We start from the raw sequence: 18509 nt of genomic DNA, 5'->3' as shown, positions 1-18509 counted from the left end.
AAGGTACTGCAACTATGCTGCTCATTGAAACTGGGCTGCCTATTGCCAAATTTGATCTTTGCATGAAAGTTCACTAAGTAATAAACAAATATTTTGTAGTATGGTCCAAGTACAGTCATTTTTGGAAATTCAAAATGGCGGACCATGGAGAAGATCCCCCTTTTCATGTATGAAAAGTGCAATTTTTCCAGTCATTATGAATACTTAGAATTTGATGCTGGTGGTAAGTATTCATGAAAAAGGTAACATTAGTAAATGGGCAGCATGAATTCTGGAAATAAACAACTAAAAATCTCACACAGTGTCCCTTTAAAGGCAGTATGGAGAATATTCTGGTATTCTCCCAGGAATAGGATTCAATGTTTCCTTTTATTACACTAAGATTGTCGGTCACCCAGAAAGAAAATGTAACAAAACAATACAATGTACTCACGGTCATATGTGAAGTAACCGCCATCTTTGAAGACCACAACAGAGGGCAATTCAGGCAAGGAAATAGTCTGAAAGAGGGTTGAAAACACAATAATAAGCATTATTATACAGTGGCAGAAAATATTTAGAAAATGAAATGGACTAATTAGCTCATTTGCCTGGTTTTGAACAGTAGCGGTAATTTGGGACGGTGGATTCAGTGAGTCGGCTGGACAAAATAGATTTTAATTCATATTTTAATATCATTTATTCGCTAACCCAGGAGGTCTGTCTCCGAGAGAGAGGGAGAGCGAGGGAGAGAGAAAGGGAACGTGTGGCTGTGTGTGTGTGTGTGTGTGTGTGTGTGTGTGTGTGTGTGTGTGTGTGTGTGTGTGTGTGTGTGTGTGTGTGTGTGTGTGTGTGTCTCACCAATTCGCAAAACATAGCTATCATCCAACAGAGCACAACTGATAAATTCATAGTATTACACATAAACAACAGGAAAATAATTCTTTCCAACTGTGAAAAGGTAATTACGAGCAAGCCTACCCAGGGTGATGCCTCTGCCCCTAAAAACATCCAATTATTGAGCCTCACCCCCTCCCCCCCAGAAGACTTTCCTTATTTTTTATTATCGACGCAGACCCAACTGGAGGCTTGGCTTCAAGTTTCCGTTTTTATCCACCCTCATGAGAGCAGTGAACCTCATGAGTGCAGTTAAGGTAACTAAGGAAACCAAACTCAGGTAAAAAAAAAATTAAAAAGTAGCTCAACCCAGCGTTATAAATGTGCTGCTACCAGAATGGCAATGACCATGTCATACTGCATTCCTAAAGGCCCCGTGTTATTACATAGTAGTGTATACTATGGTAGTTAACTTTTTAATGACTATAACAGCGTTTCACTGGTGGAACGGTGTGCATTATGGGGCTATGACTTTTTTTTTAAGAAAACAAATAATGCTGCTACTAAAAAACATTACATTGTGCACCTTTAAGGTGTATGAAGAAACACACCTTAGATACGACCTTTGAGATAACGGACCTCAGATGAGGCCTGTGAGGTACCTGCAGTCAGGTAAGAGCTCTAAGCACACTCACCTCAGGTAGGACCTCCTCTTGGGCGGAGAAGAAGTAGGTGTAGACGATCAGCTCAGACGCAACCTCGATATACTTCTCCTGAATTCAGGAAAGAGAGAAAGAAAGAAAGAAAGAAAGAAAGAAAGAAAGAATGGAAAGAAGAAGGGGAGGGGAGAAAATGAATGTTAATTTGTGAAGTTATTTTGTCATCCATTATAGCTCTCACTACAGCTGAAACAATCACAAAGCAACCACCGAGAGGAAAATATTGCCTCTTGGAACTGCTTCGACATCTTCCAGAAAGAAACGAGACATGGTTAAAATGAGGGCCGTTACATTTAGAATTGGGAAAGATCTGGCCTGTGTGTTAGGAACACCTTAGGAAATAAACTCGTGAGAAATAGTCTCCAGGGACGCCTTGTCCAAGTTCAATGCCAGTTCAACCACAAGGTCTTAGAAGAAGAATGGAGCATCAGTGCGAATCTATGGGTTTGAATTTGGTCTTCATTCAGCATATTCTGACCTAGGGCTGCACGATTATGGAAAAAATCATGATCACGATTATTTTGGTCAAAATCGTAATCACGATTATTAATCACGATCATTGAATTTCGCAGATTTTTTTGAAATTTATAACATGATGAAATACAACCAAGAATTAATTATATACGGGATGAGCAAAATAAAATTAATTGTAATAATTATGTAAAGGCAATAGCATGAAACTTAGGTGGACAGATTTCTGGCCAGAAACACCAGCCTGTCAATATGGCTTCAAGGACGCTGTCAAAGGTAGGTCATTATTGCCACGATTAAATCACGATTAAAATTTCGACTTCGATTTCACTAATTTATCACGATTTTCGATTCTTTTCGATTAATTGTGCAGCCCTATCCTGACCCATCTCTCTCTCTTGCCCATTGAAGTCCTGTCTAGTCCTAGCCTGGTGAACCAGCGCCACCCGCTGGACGGCAAAATGTTTTGTCTACGGGTGGGTCTGGCCTCGCATAATGATTCAATGAAGCCAGAATGCCATGAATCTGGCAAACTAATTACAACGCAAAGATGTGTTTTGAATCAAAGCGGGCAGGGTTTTGAGGGAAGGTTGTTCTCATCAACAATCTTCGGATGTGTTATGCATCGAGGCCAGACTAAATTAGACATCCACATTTAGTCTGGTTTATCAGGCTAGTCTAGTCCCCCAGTAGGCATGTCTTAAGCTAGATTTATGCTTCGTACGCATAGCCTCTGCGTCCGTCCGTCTTCTGTCTGTCTGTGCGAGTCCACGCATCAAATAATGATACCAGTGCGTTTCCTTTGCAATTTGTGTGAAAATACCTAGCTAACCGGGATAGAAAGCAACATTGCTTAATAATGACCGCAGTGCTTACCATGTAGTGAAAGTAATCGCGCAATTTCAAATGTGGCTCTCGACGAGACCTCAGACCTCACAGAATTCGCAGATGCATGAATACAATGTTGGTTCGTGGCCACTCCCACGCGACTTTTGACGAGCGCAGTTGCAGAAGTCTAATCTGACCTTTACAAAGTTACCAGCACAAAAGGCCAAAGAAACACACACATCTCTTTCCATCTTCCCATTTCATGCGCTACTTCAATCTTCACTTGTCCTAATACATCTAATAAAAGCACAAAAGACCAAAGCAATACCGGTACTTTTAAAAAAAAGGGGAAAAAAAGCTATTGTGTGTAGTTAATTCTCCTATTGAGGCTTTCAGATGAGATGAATCAGAAGTCAATACTAACATCTTACTGATGAGATAAATCAGAAGTCAATACTAACATCTTATTGGTGATTCCTAAACGACTGAGATAACTCTCTCGCTTTCCTCTCGCCTGACGTAATATATTCTGCTTGTGTGCAGGCTAGATTTCAGACGTGCTCCGATATAGTATAATTGTGACTGAATTACAGGCAGCCTGTCTGTCGGTCTCTCTCTGTCTCCCTCTCTGTCTCTGACTGCATGTCTCTCTCTCTCCCTCTCTGTCTGTCTCTTTCTCTCTGTATGTCTCTGTCTCATACACGCACACGCAAGCGCACACACACACACGCACACGCAAGCGCGCGCACACGCACACACCAGCAGCCAGGCTTTACGGCCAATCTGTTACAGTCGTTTGCTGAGGCTGGTGACAGTCGCCCTTTTTGCAAGACAATGACACCCACTGCCCCCCCACACCCCCCACCTGCTAATCTTTTATCCTGTGTTGCCAGACGAAAACCTCCTATCCTGACGACCAACTGACTGACTGACTGGGCCCGCCCCCCCCCCAATCATTAAACGCAATTTTCCACGGCGGGATGCGAAGACAATGCCCATGATACACACAATAGACAATACACCCGCCGCCGTCGCCACGCACAGCACACAGACACGGCAAACTGGCGTCCATCACCTCCCCTCTTAATATTCAAAACACTTTTATTGTTGTTGTTGTTGTTGTTGTTGTTGTCATCAGAGACGGAATGGCTCAGCATCCCTGAGAGAGAGAGTTTGTGTGTGTGTGTGTGTGTGTGTGTGTGTGTGTGTGTGTGTGTGTGTGTGTGTGTGTGTGTGTGTGTGTGTGTGTGTGTGTGTGTGTGTGTGTGTGTGTAGCTACCTGTAGGCAGGAGGCATAGTGTGCGTGTGTGTGTATGAATAGCAAGGCAGGAGACATACCTGAGGTGTGTCTGTGTCTGTGTGTGTGTCTGTCCGTCCCCATGTGTGAATAGCTAGGCAGGAGGCATACCTGAGGTGTGTGTGTGTGTGTGTGTGTGTGTGTGTGTGTGTGTGTGTGTGTGTGTGTGTGTGTGTGTGTGTGTGTGTGTGTGTGTGTGTGTGTGTGTGTGTGTGTGTGTGTGTGTGTGTGTGTGTGTGTGTGGCCGTTCGTCCCTGGGGTGAGATGAGACTGTAAACTAAGGATCAAGCTCCCCTCTCGGCCAGCAGCGCCATCTGGTATTCAGGGCAGGAGAGGAGACCCATCGCCGTTCTCCATCCAGCACAAAATACCTGGTGTGTGTGTGTGTGTGTGTGTGTGTGTGTGTGTGTGTGTGTGTGTGTGTGTGTGTGTGTGTGTGTGTGTGTGTGTGTGTGTGTGTGTGTGTGTGTGTGTGTGTGTGGCCGTTATTCAGGGCAGGAGAGGAGACCCATCGCCATTCTCCATCCAGCACAACATAACCACCAGCAGCCATAGGCCAACTCCATAATGGGAAGAGTTGTTTGCCAGGACGATAGAGAAAACACCAACACACCAACATAAAACACACCACATTTGAAAAGCACACGCATACACACACACACACACACACACACACACACACACACACACACACACACAATCAGACAAACCCACACACACACGCCAAATCAGACAAGCATACACACATACACCACATCAGACAAGCACACATGTTGCTCACGTGTGTGGATTGTTTGCCATTTGCAGAGAATACACTAGAACAAACACACACACACACAAAATACAAACCGTACACACAATACATACACAATACGACAACATCCATACGAATAAAAACACAAATGCGTGCATGCGCCTCTCTCTCTCTTGCACTCGCGCATGCACACGCATGCACGCACACGCATGCACGCACGCATGCACGCACTAGAGTGCCAGTGCTGCCATTAGCTGCGACACTGGCATCACATGCATGATTCATGAGGAGAGGAGAGGAGAGGAGAGGAGAGGAGAGGAGAGGAGAGGAGAGGAGAGGAGAGGAGAGGAGAGGAGAGGAGAGGAGAGGAGAGGAGAGGGTATTGAGGAGAGAATACTTAAGAAAAAGACAGACAAGCTGTCAGACAAAATAAAAACATTAAAATGAAGCATCAAAACTTAATGCAATACAACCACACTGTGTGGATCTTGTTTTTGAAGAGATGCAAGATAAGCAACATGAGTGACAAAATATTTATCATTTTTGCAAAAGAGTTCCACTAGGAAAAAAGTTACACTGTGTGTGTATACAGCGATATAAACAACACTTTTCCATCCACTTAACATGCCCTTCAGTCATGTCTCCCAACATACATCTCCTAAATATAGCAGTCCTACACCAGGCCAAGCCAGAGCATGACGCTGACACCAGACTAGGGATGCACCGATACCACTTTTTTGAAAACCGATACAAGTACGAGTACATTAATGTGTGTACTTGCCGATACAGAGTACCGATACAGAGTACCGATACCGATACTTTTTAACACCAAAATACAAAAAAAATAAATGCATGGCCTTGTTTTTTTCCACCTGTGATATTTTTATTGTCCATTTCCATGTAGATTTAAATGTTAGTAAATGTATGAGGTGGCACTTTTTTCCATGCTGCTTTCAAGTCCACAGAACGTGACAAGATTTTGCATTTTTTTGTGTAATAGCAGTATCGCTCCTGGTATCGGCAAGTGCTTGACGAGTGCGAGTACGAGTATAATGAGCAGTATCGGGTGCCGATACGTGCATCCCTAGACCAGACGTGTCATGGCGTGACTGCAAGGATGTTGTTTAGGCCTCAGGGCAATATTCCCCACCAGCTGTTGCTCTTAAAGTCTTACAGAGTCTGAGTTTCAAATAGAGTACATTGTATTCATCATCACATTCTTCTCATTATTAGTCAGAATATTTCTAAAGTGATACTGCCCCATTTTTGGAAATGCGCTTATTTTACACCTCCCCTTGAGTTAAATAGTAGGGTTTTACCATTCTCCTATACTTTCAACCGTTCTCTGGGTACGGCAGTGCAAATTTTACCTCCAAGCTAGCTAGTAAGCTAGCTGCCGCCAGCTGGTCTCATAGGACTCAATGTTAACTGATAGCATGGTGGTAAAATATGCACTGCCATACCCAGAGAACGGTTGAAACTACAGGAGAACGGTGAAACCCTACTACTGTATTTAACTCAAGGGGAGGTGTAAAATAAGTGTATTTCTAAAAATGTCAGTATCACTTTAATATCACCTTATTATTCACAAGAATTAATTTTGCTGCCTTTCATAGACTCAAAAACTAGTCAAATGTATTGCATTATTAATATTACTAGTTGAAGTGGCAACCGCACCAGCAGCAGTAGTAGTAGCACTGCGTGTTAGAGAGCACAGCAGTGCAGCAGCAGTAGCAGTTGCAGCAACTAGTGAGTTTAAGCAATAATGTTTCATTGCAGTACTGCTAGAAGTAGCAATATGTTGTTGCAGTAGTACAATATTTTGTTGTTGTCACAATTATTATTTTATACAACCTTTTCAAATCAATCGACACACTTACTTTGAGAGGCGACTCCCCGCCGACGTAAACAAAGAGGACGTCGTGTCTCTTCATGACATGCTGGAACATCTGCTGACTCGGCAGGGGACGCACAGCTGGCCTACAGCACACAGACAATGAACATTAGACTATAATATAACAACAACAACACCAATACACATCACACAATATTAAATGACAACACTAATAATTAGAGATGTACAGGATCCAAGATCCGGTTCCGGATCCGGCAGGATAATAGGGTTTTTCAGACTATCCGGATCCGGCAGGATCTTAAGCAGTGGATCCGGTATCCAGCAGTTACCTAAAAATCAGGATCTGGAGCATCTCTACTTTTTACGTAGCCTAGGCTTTTCAGTCAGTCTTTCACAACCCCAATCGCTGCATGGAGTGAAAGCCCTTTGGAAGTGGCCGTTGAAGGCAGTGTGGCAGTAAACCAATCAGTCTTAGAAAAAAGTTTGCGCCAACGTAATGAAAAGGGCCCACGTGTGCGAGTTGGCTATGTGTTTCAACCCTTTCGTAGGATCCGGTATCCGGTTCCGGATCCGGCAGGATCTTAAGCAGTGGATGCGGTATCCGGCAGGATCCTAAAACTCAGGATGCGGTGCATCTCTACACATTACACAATATAGAATGATGACAACGCTAATAATGACGCACACAGACAATACACATTAGACTAAAATAATAACAACAACAATATCAGCTGGTCTACAGCACACAACAGAAAATAGGTGCATTAGAATAATAACAACAATACTAATAATGATTGTGATGATTGGATGAGATAAATGGGCTTGAAAGGCTATATCGTCAAAACCACATAATTGCTTCAGCAACTGACTATGGAGGTGTTCATTAAAATCTATCCATCGAACACAATGAACAAAATGCAGCATATGATTCAGTCGGCGGCACTACAGAAATGAGGAGAGCCCAGTATTTCTTAACGTATTTCTGAAAGTCAGAGCTCTGCATGTGGTGTGGTCGGAGCACTCGAGGTAGCAGCTCACGGAGACACCTTGTAAATTAGGTGATTCTAAACCACACCTCTTCAGCAAGGTACGAAAGCCTTATTAGAGGAACCACTTAAATTAAATCACACCATTAGAAACTGGTGATTTGGAAATACATGGCAGTAGATTCTAGTTTCTAAGTCCCTGTTGCGTCACTGATGCAAATGGATGAACATCTAAATGTTGCAACAGGCACCATGAGTCAGTGCAAATGGGCACCACTGGGGGAGAAGGACAGCAGTGCCATTTCTAACACTCTGGCCCCACCTGGTGGCCAACTACGGTACAACCAGACTCCAGGAAACAGCAGGCTTTTATCAAAGAAAAACAAAGGTTAATATAAAGCTCTAGTCCTTTTTCAAGTACATGATCTATATAGGGACGATTTTTAAACCAGTCTGACATTTTTTTTACCACACATATGCACGTAGAGTACCCTCAAATATAAATATGGCCTAGGCCTTCATATGACCCTTCATATCACTGTACACGTCAGTCATAAGAAATTTGAAATGGCAAGCCTGAAATGATGTAATAAGTGGTGTAATTCACTCAACTCAACCAAAATTAAAAGCAGCTGGGTGCTCATTCTTTAAGAATTACACAAAATAGATGGAATTTTTTTTGGTCATAAACACGGTGTTGTGAGAAGGGGCAAGACACTCAGGCAGCCAACCGCTTGAGCTGATTTTTTTTTGACCGACAGCAGTTTCCAACAATCACAGGTTGAGTTGTGCGCAGCTAGTTTCATGCAGTCAGGGGGAAACAAAAATGTAGAACCCATGTATAAAGAGAAAAGGACTGCACTCCACATAGTGTATTGTTATTGGATATTCGCGCCACTTCAAAGGGCAATAAAAAAACACAACGTGCAGTGGTGTAAATCACAGCCTCCATGACAATACAATTCGGTATTGATTTCTTAAAGTAGGGATTTGTTTATGTTCGATACTTAAAAATGCCCAGCGGTACGATACAATTCGATTTTTTCCAATTACTTTTCCACTTCTATTATGTTGTGGAGCTAGGGCATTGGACAGGGGTCAGTGATTCGATAATTTTCGATACTTTAAGTGACACTGTCCCATTTTTGGAAATAAGCTCATATTACACATCCCCTTGGGATAAATAATTGAGTTTTTACCTTTCTCCTGTACTTTCAACCGTTCTCTGAGTACGGCAGCTCAAATTTTACCTCCAAGCTAGCAGTTAACATGGACTCTTTTCAGACCAGTTAGCCGCCAGCTGGTCTCATAGGACTCAATGTTAACTGCTAGCATGGAGGTAAACTTTGCACTGCCATACTCAGAGAACGGTTGAAAGTACAGGAGAAAGGTAAAACTCAATTAATTAACTCAAGGGGAGGTGTAATATGAGCTTATTTCCAAAAATGGGACAGTATCACTTTAAGAATGCCTCGCGACACAATACGATTCGATTAGATCGTCGGCCACAGGATCGATGCATCGATACATTTCGATTATTATATTGTTCTCTTTATTTTGTATAAGCCTGACATGATGGCTCATCCTCCGATCCTTACCCAGCGACCCTGTTGGCGAACTCGATGATGTCATCTTTGGTCCTGGGTCCTTTGTAATTATAGGCCAAGTCGCCTTTGAGCCTGGGAAGAGAAGAGGATGGAGATGCGGACAGATGAAAGGGAGGGGTGTGTGTGTGTGTGTGTGTGTGTGTGTGTGTGTGTGTGTATACCGATAAAAGAGGCGTGTGTGTGTGTGTGATGGGGGGGGGGGGGTAAAGGTGGGACAGATGAAAGAGAGTGTGTGTGTGTGTGTGTGTGTGTGTGCGTGCGTGCGTGCGTGCGTGCGTGCGTGCGTGCGTGAGTGCGTGAGTGAGTGAGTGAGTGAGTGAGTAAGAGTGAGTCAGAGCGAGAGAGAACGACAGAGGGAGGAGGGGGATGTAAAAAGGAGAAATGAGAGGAGGGGGAGGAGGAGGAGGAGGAGAGTTAATCAGAGGGTGGATTTCTATAATAAGGCTGAAAAGAATAACCTTGCTTGACCTTGAGGAAGTAGATCACACAATCACAAAAGCAGGCATGTTGTCAAACTCAGACCCGGGGGCCAAATCTGGCCCGCGGAGACATTTTATTTGGCCCGTGAGATCATTCCAAATGTGTATTACAGTTAGCACCTTTAGCATACAGAAAAAAATGACTTGAAAGCAATATTTTGTACATCACAAGAATTTTGGGTCCAAACTAAGGATAGACCGATATATACAGTCAATCCGGAAAGTATTCACAGCGCTTCACTTTTTTCACATTTTATTATCTTACAGCCTTATTCCAAATGCTACAAATGAATCTCTGTTGTCAAAATCCTACACAAATTATTCCATTATGACCATGTGAAAAACAAGTTGTCTTGACAGTTTTGAAAATTTGTAAAAATAAAAAACAAAGAAATCATATTTACAAAAGTATTCACAGCATTTGGTTAATACATTGTAGAACCACCTTTGGCAGCAACTACATTCATTTTTTCATTACGAAATGAAAAGGGATTAAATGGTCATTGGTGTGTGTTTCAACCTTTCAGTACATTGAAATTGTACATTTTGAGTCGGCATCTGGCTAAAATAGATGGGTGTGAGTTTTGAATTAAATCCTATGGAGAGTATCATGATCTGCTTCTGTAGTCACAGTGCATGTTGAGATGCATTCTTCTTTAGGTGTAATACAGATTTCCAATGTTGACGGCATTCATACATCCCCAAACAATGTCAGTCCCACTACCATGCTTGACTAGCCAGATGATGCACTTTTTTGTGTCAAATCCACTTGTTTACCACCACACATGCTTAACACCATCTAAAGCAAATTTGTTTAGGAATGTCTTGCTTCAAGTATGAGTGCGTTACAATATGCGACCTTGCCTCCTCCACTTGTGCTTGTCTCCTCGAACCAGGAAGTAATATGTCATGATGACATCACTGACAACAGCACAATATTTCAATATCTTGCAAAAGCTCAACTGTAGAGTCTTTTTCTCATTTGCAATTGGGATGGTGAATGAAAAACAGTCCCTCAAAAGTTGTTGTGGCTAGGCTGGCAGCTGGGAAACTTTAGCATTTTCTCACCTGGAGGAGGGGCCAGGAGGCGGGACGAGGAGACAAGCACAAGTGGAGGAGGCAAGGTCGCATATTGTAACGGACTCAATGTGTGTCTACTGTATGCACGGTTTCGTTGCCCTTTTGAATAAATTGAACTCGGCCCACTACTTCATCTCAGATTTTGATTTTGGCCCACTGACAATTTGAGTTTGACACTCCTGTACTAAAGGGTAAGACATAAAAATGAAACGCAACACTTGTACTTGAGTTACTCAGATGTAACAACACCAAAAAAAAGGGTAACACTTTATTTTAGGGATACATCTATTAGCACTAATACATACAATGTTAATGCCTGCATAAGTACCTTGTAAGGCATGTACTAAGCAAATGCTGAGGCCTACTAGGTCCTTACTAAGGTTAAATTGGTAATAAATCCCTTATTGCGCATGAACAAGACATTTGCGAATACATGCCTAACAAATGTTTGATTTTGCTTTGTACATGCCTTACAAGTTACTTATACAGGAACTTTGTATGTATTAGTGCTAATGGATGTATCCCTAAAATAAAGTGTTACCAAAAAAAGCATCTATTCTTAGAGTGACGATTGGCTCCAGTGCATCTTAGACTTGAAACCGCACGAGCATTTGTTTGGGCAAAATGAGTGTATGTGCAGCCAAATAGTACGCCTCCTCCCAGGGAGGGAGAAAAAGGTCAACGACATACAAACAGGACATTTGGGAAAAGAGAGCCGTTCTTTAATCGGCTGAGCACGACAGTTATATAGTGTGCTGACAGACTCACCCTTTAGGCAGAACAAATATCACCCCCCCCCCCCCCCCAATTAATACACCCCCCCAATAAACAAATAACACACCCCAATAAACAAACACCCCCCAATGAAAAAATGAAACCCCCAAATAAATAGTTTGCACTGTTACATAGTGGCAACACGACTCCTTCAAAACACACACACACACACACACACACACACAATCATAAATCTGTGTGTGCAAGCACGCACACACAAACACACATGTAATCCCGCACGCACGCACGCACGCACGCACGCACGCACGCACGCACGCACGCACACACTTTAAAGTGTGATGGACAAGGCCGTCTGCAGAGCTGCTCTCCTCGAGGTGGGGTTGCCAGGGTGATGTGTGAAAACAAAGATAACTCTGAACTTGAACTCCCCAGCTGCTGCTGCACACACGCACGCACACACACACGCACACACGCAACTTAACCTACCAACCTCCGCGACACACACACACACACACTGATAACTCCAAATCAACCTCCCTACCTCCGCGACAAACACATACGCACAACACTGATAACTCCAACTCAACCTACCTACCTCTGCGACACACACATGTGCGCGCACGCACACACACAGATAATTCTTAACTCATCATCCCTAGCTGCAACACACACACGCAGGCGCACACACACACACACACACACACACACACACACACACACACACACACACACACACACACACACACACACACACACACACACACACACACACACACACACACACACACACACACACACACACACACACACACACACACACACACACACACACACACACACACACACACACGAGCTGCTCCCCCTACCCACACGGCCCTTTATGTAAGCAGAAGAGGCAATGCATCAGGGATAAATATGGCCCTCTACAAAAGCAAAGTAGACACGGACGTTTTCCGAGTTTGTGATTTTCCTGATTTTGTTTCCGAACTGTTATTTTCTGATTTTCTATCATTCATTTTCTGCATTTTTTGGTTTTAAACGTTTTGACCAGGCTACCTGGCATACCATGAAACCATCAAACTCCTAAAACTTGTTTGTAGGAATTGTGAAAAAAGGTATTATTATTATTATTATTATTATTATTATTATTATTATTATTAAAGTTATAGTCATTATAAGTTATCATCATTGAGGAATCTTCCAAACATGTCTACCCTGTGATCTGTTCTGGTCACCCTTTGTGTGCTGCATTGTTGTTAGGGGCTTAGTTAGAGAGCTGCATGTCTGCATGAACTGTGCTACACAAATATCACATATTATTACTGAAAGTAGCGTCCCTGTGCACAACCACTGTCCAGGTGCTGGTGATGTGCAGTAAAAGTAATCCAAGTAAAGGAAGGATGAATCACCGCACACTGGTATTCTTTGCAGGTAGTTTATTTGGTGAACAACGCGTTTCGCTGTTTCTTCATCAAATTCACTCTCTGATGAAGAAACAGCGAAACACGCTGTTCACCAAATAAACTACCAGCAAAGAACACCAGTGTGCAGTGATTCATCCTTCCTTTACTTGGATAAGATATCATTACTAAAGATGTGCTGGGTCCTTTCATACCTTCACTTAGATAGGACCAGGGCTTTATAGTAACACCATCCAGCCTGCCAAATGCTGCTGAAATTTGTGTTTGGCTGGTAGAAAAGACCATAGTCAAGTCAAATCATGTGTACTTTATTGTCCAAAATCTATGTAACAGGGTTAGCAAAGGAGTCTGAAATCGCAATAGGAGACAGGAGTTGACCCCTCATTGTTGCACTGGTGATGGGTGAAACGATTCATCTTGGTCACCATATTGCCAATCTTTGTTATGACCATCTGGGGTAATAAATATGCCGTCTGAATGCACCGTTGCGTTGATGGAGTGAAAGACTGGCGTCTGTCTGGTGAACCACTTGATCCCAGGCATCATTATCAAACAAGATTGCAGGGATACAACAGGGAGGCAACATTTGGTGCTTTCATTCGTTCAGTTATTCCTTCTTTCTTATCAATGCCTAGCCTTTCTGCTTGCAGAAAACACACACGCGCGCATGCCCACAGACACACACAAGCACCCACAGACACAATTCTAACTTGTGGCCTGCCCTTCAATCAACCATCACTGGAGGTTGAACGCGCGCGCGCGCTCTCTCACACACACACGCACACACACACACACACGCACACACGCGTCACGCACACACGCACACACTCCAATGGAAGCTGCCTACATGTGCATCGTATTAATGGGAGAAGATTACAGGGGTTAACTGACAGGGTACGGGGTGTGTGTGTGTGTGTGTGTGTGTGTGTGTGTGTGTGTGTGTGTGTGTGTGTGCGTGCGTGCGTGCGTGCGTGCGTGCGTGCGTGCGTGCGTGCGTGCGTGCGTGCGTGCGTGCGTGTGTGTGTGTGATTACATCGTTAACTGGGGGCAGGCCTTGAGTCAGACACACACACACACAGTCTCAGCTGGCATGGTCCATAACCACACACTAACATAAGAAGGTACCACTTTGATGCCTGCTGCATGTCTCATATTATAGATGCATAATTACATGGGAGGGTCCAGGCAGCATCGCCTGTCTGTCATTTACAACAGTTTATTTAGGCCACCTGCCTACCAGTATCAATGATCAGTTTGACCATGGTCTATGGTCCTCCCTATTAGGCCTGGGCAATATGACGATATATATCGTTATCGTGATATAAAAGTGTATATCGTGACCTTTATCCTATATCGTTTATATCGCGATATTCAATTGTATAAAATTGATAAAATTACTATCATTTAGTTACACTTCATGTTGTCACAATACACACTATAAGTTCATGTCACTGTAAAAAATAAGAATAAAAAGATCCATTTTAAAGAAAAGCTGTTTCGCGACATGAAAAAATAAAGAGCAAATAAAGAGAATAACTGAAAACGTATGTAATTGTGCTATATCGTGATATATATCGTTATCGTGATATAAAGTAATCCATATCGTGATATAGTTTTTTTCCCATATCGCCCAGCCCTACTCCCTATACATAGTAGGGCTAGCCTAGAAATCTAGATGCCCCTAGCGACCTCAAATTGAATTTGCTCCCGGGGGCAGTCTAGCGGACCCCGGTCGTTTTGCGAGGCTGAAAGTTATCCGATGACAGGGCCAATCAAATCGCGAGGGGGGCCGGGCTACCTAGTAAACAGGAAACTTTCTAAGAAGAAGCATGGTGTCCGTCCGTGCTACGTACAGCACGAAAGTGTTTACTTAATTTAAAAAGCCTGGATGATAATACATTTCGTGGCTGACATGGATTGATGTAATAATACACCATGAACTTATCGGACACAAATAGATCTCAACACATTACCATTTGATCATTCGATGTTTTAAACTAGCTCGGTAAGCTAAGTTGAGCATTTTACAGAACCAGATAGTCACACGCTATTATCAGACCACTACTGTAGGTGTAGAATGAAATTGCGGCCCCAATTTCTAATAAGACACATGCCATTAAAAACGAGACATTTGGGAGCTTTGAAAGTCTTTGAGTAGCTTACTAAATAGATGGGATCGATAGTCTGGCTAGTGGGAGCGAGCTGGCCGGGGAGCGTCCTGCGTTGGGAGCGACAATCAGGGAAAGGGTATACAGCTAGCTAGCTAACACCGAACATGCCATGTTGACAATGACAACAATCATAAATATAACCATTTAACAAGCCCCAAATTGCTCGACATTTCGCTGATTGATCACAGAGGGCCATGTGGTTGAAAACGAGGCATTTTTGAACTGTATAAGTGAAAACACGATTTATTAGGAAACTTTGTGGCTGTGGTCATCACACGCTTTCACTGCTAAGACGGCTGGAAGTTGCCGCTTCACCTACAAAGAGGCCCTCGCTAGTGGCTAGCTAACCTATCGTCAATAACAGAGCTAGGTATCCAGCCTTGTATTATATGCCTGCCCCAAATTCTAATAAGATCCATGTCATTAAAAACGAGACATTTGGGAGCTTTGAAAGTCTGTAAGTCGCTTACTAAATAGATGGGAATGACACCTAGTCTACCGAGCTAGCGGCTAGCCATGTAGTAGTTATGGGTATACAGCTAGCTAGCTAACATGCCATGTTGACAACAATCATAAATATAACCATTTAACAAGCCCCACATTGCTCGACATTTCGCTGATTGATCAAGGGGGGCCATGTGGTTGAAAACGATGCATTTTTGAACTGTATAAGTGAAAACACGATTTATTAGGAAACTTGTTTGTGGTTGTGGTCATCACACGAATTCACTGCTACGACCGCTCGAAGTTGCCGCTGCACATACAAAGGGGCGTGTCGCGTGTACGTTGTGAAAGACCGCTGTGACGTTACACAGAAGTGTGTGGGGATTGGTTGTTCCACCATCCTATTGCGTGACGTTGAGTGCTGAAGCAACCGTTTATCCCGCCCACACTGCCGCCCAGCCCTCCTAGACCCTGGTACAGCTTTTTGCTGTACGGGTCTGGCTGCGCAAGGCTATAGTAGGGCTGTAAGGATACACTCAACTCACAATTCGGTTTGTATCGCGATTCATGACCTACGGTTCGATACAGTCCACAATTTCACATTTGCCAACATTGTAAACCTTATGAATAAAAACTATGATAGTTTATATGTAGAATAGGTTACAAGAGGCTACTAATAATTTTTAAAAGTTTCTATATAATAATGATGATGCTTGGAAGCACTATAACTTCATATCCTGTGGTTGTTTTCTGGGCTGATGTGCATCAAAACACGATCACGATACTGCCTCCTTGTATCACGCTACATTATTGTGACTCTGTGTATCACGATTTCTCAATTCGATACAATATCGTTACAGCTAGGGATACACCGATACCACTTTTTTGAAAAACGATACAAGTACGAGTACATTAATGTGTGTACTTGCCAATACCGAGTACCGATACGATACCTTTTACCACCAAAATACAATGAAAATAAATGCATGGCCTTGTTTTTTTCCACCGGTGATATTTTTATTGTCCATTTCCATATATATTTAAATGTTAGTAAATGTATGAGGTGGCACTTTTTTTCCATGCTGCTTTCAAGTCCACAGAACGTGACAAGATTTTGTATTGTTTTGTGTAATAGCAGTATCGTTCCTGGTATCGGCAAGTGCTTGACGAGTACGAGTACGAGTATAATGAGCAGTATCGGGTGCCTAGTTACAGCCCTAATATATAGGTTTCCCGTTTACAAGCATTCGCGCTGTGAGGATGGGAAAGACGCAACAATCAGAGGTTGAAGAGCACACAGCCAGGGGTGCGCAGCCTGGTATTGTTTACAAACGTGAAGTCCTCAAGTTTGACTAGGGGTGCGCAGCCTGGTATTGTTTACAAACGTGAAGTCCTCAAGTTTGACTAGGGGTGTGCAGCCTGGGACTGTTTACCAACGTGAAGTCCTCAAGTTTGACTATGGTCTATGGGCTTCCCTATGAGGCACTGGGATTTATATGCGTTTCTGGTGCAATTGTTGTGGGCAGAGAGCACAGTATACAGCTCACAGTATCCCACACCTTTTTCATGAACAAATTCAAGCACTTTTCAAGCACTTTCAAGCACCAAATTTTCATTTTTCCAGCAGCACCTATAAAAGGTTGCGGGAAGGGGGTGTAGGGGTCCTCCCCCAGAAAATGTTGTGCTTTGAAGACGCAATTTCCGGCATTCTAATCAATTTTAGGGTGTCAAATGGCAAATCCCATCTGACATCTCACTCCCTCAGATTTTTGATGTATCTGAACAATTTGTTTCTATCATTTGGCGTACTGAGTTTGACTTGACACAAATTTCAAGCTTTTTCAAGCACTTCACCAAAAATTCAAGCATTTTCACAACCTTGAAAACATTTAATTGAAACTCAAGCATTTTCAAGGAATTCAAGCACCAGTGGGAACCCTGAGTATAACATGGCCACCAATGCCAAATAGACAAAGGCTAACCTGTCAACCTTAGTTCAAGGCCATGTGCCCGTGTGACAGAAAAAAACACAAGCAGTCTTGAAAGTCTGAAGTTTCAGTCTTGAAATGAAAGAAATACTGTACGTGTATCATTAAGTGTGAGAGAGAGATGTAGTGACGCAGTGCGAGTGCCTGCGTTTCTGTGTGTGCGGGTGTGTGTGTGTGTTTGTGTCCCTGTGTGAGTATGTCTGCAGTGTTTCCCATACATTGAGGAAACTACAGCGCACCGCCATAGTTGAAATTTGGCTGCCATAGTTTCCGAAAATGTAAAAAAAAATAATAATAATAATATAAATACATTTTAAAAAATTGTAAAACGATTTCCTTCGAATTTTCCTCCTGGAGTTAATACATCCTTTAGAGAAAACCATGAGTGCTTGAAAGACAAAGGGATCAAAAGCCTAGTCAAGTTGTTGTAGTTAACTTTGGGAGCAATGAAAAAAAAAACATTCAGAGAAGGGACAGTTGGGATGAGTTTACTGACACTCCCCAGGCTTTGTTTTACAGTATGATAATGAGTTAGGCAACAGGCCTTCATAGACACAGCAGAGGAGACATCGGGCTGCATTATAGAAATGAATGTGTAATGAGTGTGAATATCGACATATGTAACATGTTGTTCAGCCCTTTTACTGGGAGGAATTATCAAAAACTGGCCCTGTGACCAGCACCCCTCATGTAGAATGTGTACACCTATGTGTGTGGGGAAAAAGGCATAGCCCACTGTCTTAGACCCCTTTTTGTCTGTGCGTTAACAATTTCACTGTACTGCATTTTTGTAATATAAATGACAATGTACTACTATACATGTCATGGGTGAAATCTTTTATGTAATTTCTCAAAACA

At 42.8% G+C, this 18509-nt stretch overlaps 1 protein-coding gene across 1 annotated transcript in view; it reads right to left on the bottom strand.

Annotated features, from left to right (window-relative positions):
- Positions 1-18509, bottom strand: part of LOC134455390 (protein disulfide-isomerase TMX3-like) — a 96524-nt gene that overhangs the window by 62599 nt on the left and 15416 nt on the right. The window contains exons 6-9 of the mRNA XM_063206409.1: positions 9325-9405; positions 6766-6865; positions 1512-1589; positions 434-500 (exon numbers count right to left, since the gene is read on the bottom strand). Coding sequence (XP_063062479.1) covers positions 434-500; positions 1512-1589; positions 6766-6865; positions 9325-9405 — 326 coding nt within the window. The remainder of the gene's footprint in view (positions 1-433; positions 501-1511; positions 1590-6765; positions 6866-9324; positions 9406-18509) is intronic.

The sequence above is a fragment of the Engraulis encrasicolus genome, chromosome 9 (genome assembly GCF_034702125.1).
Source record: "Engraulis encrasicolus isolate BLACKSEA-1 chromosome 9, IST_EnEncr_1.0, whole genome shotgun sequence".
Taxonomy (NCBI): Eukaryota; Metazoa; Chordata; class Actinopteri; order Clupeiformes; family Engraulidae; genus Engraulis; species Engraulis encrasicolus.
This window is presented reverse-complemented; position numbering and strand designations above follow the sequence as displayed.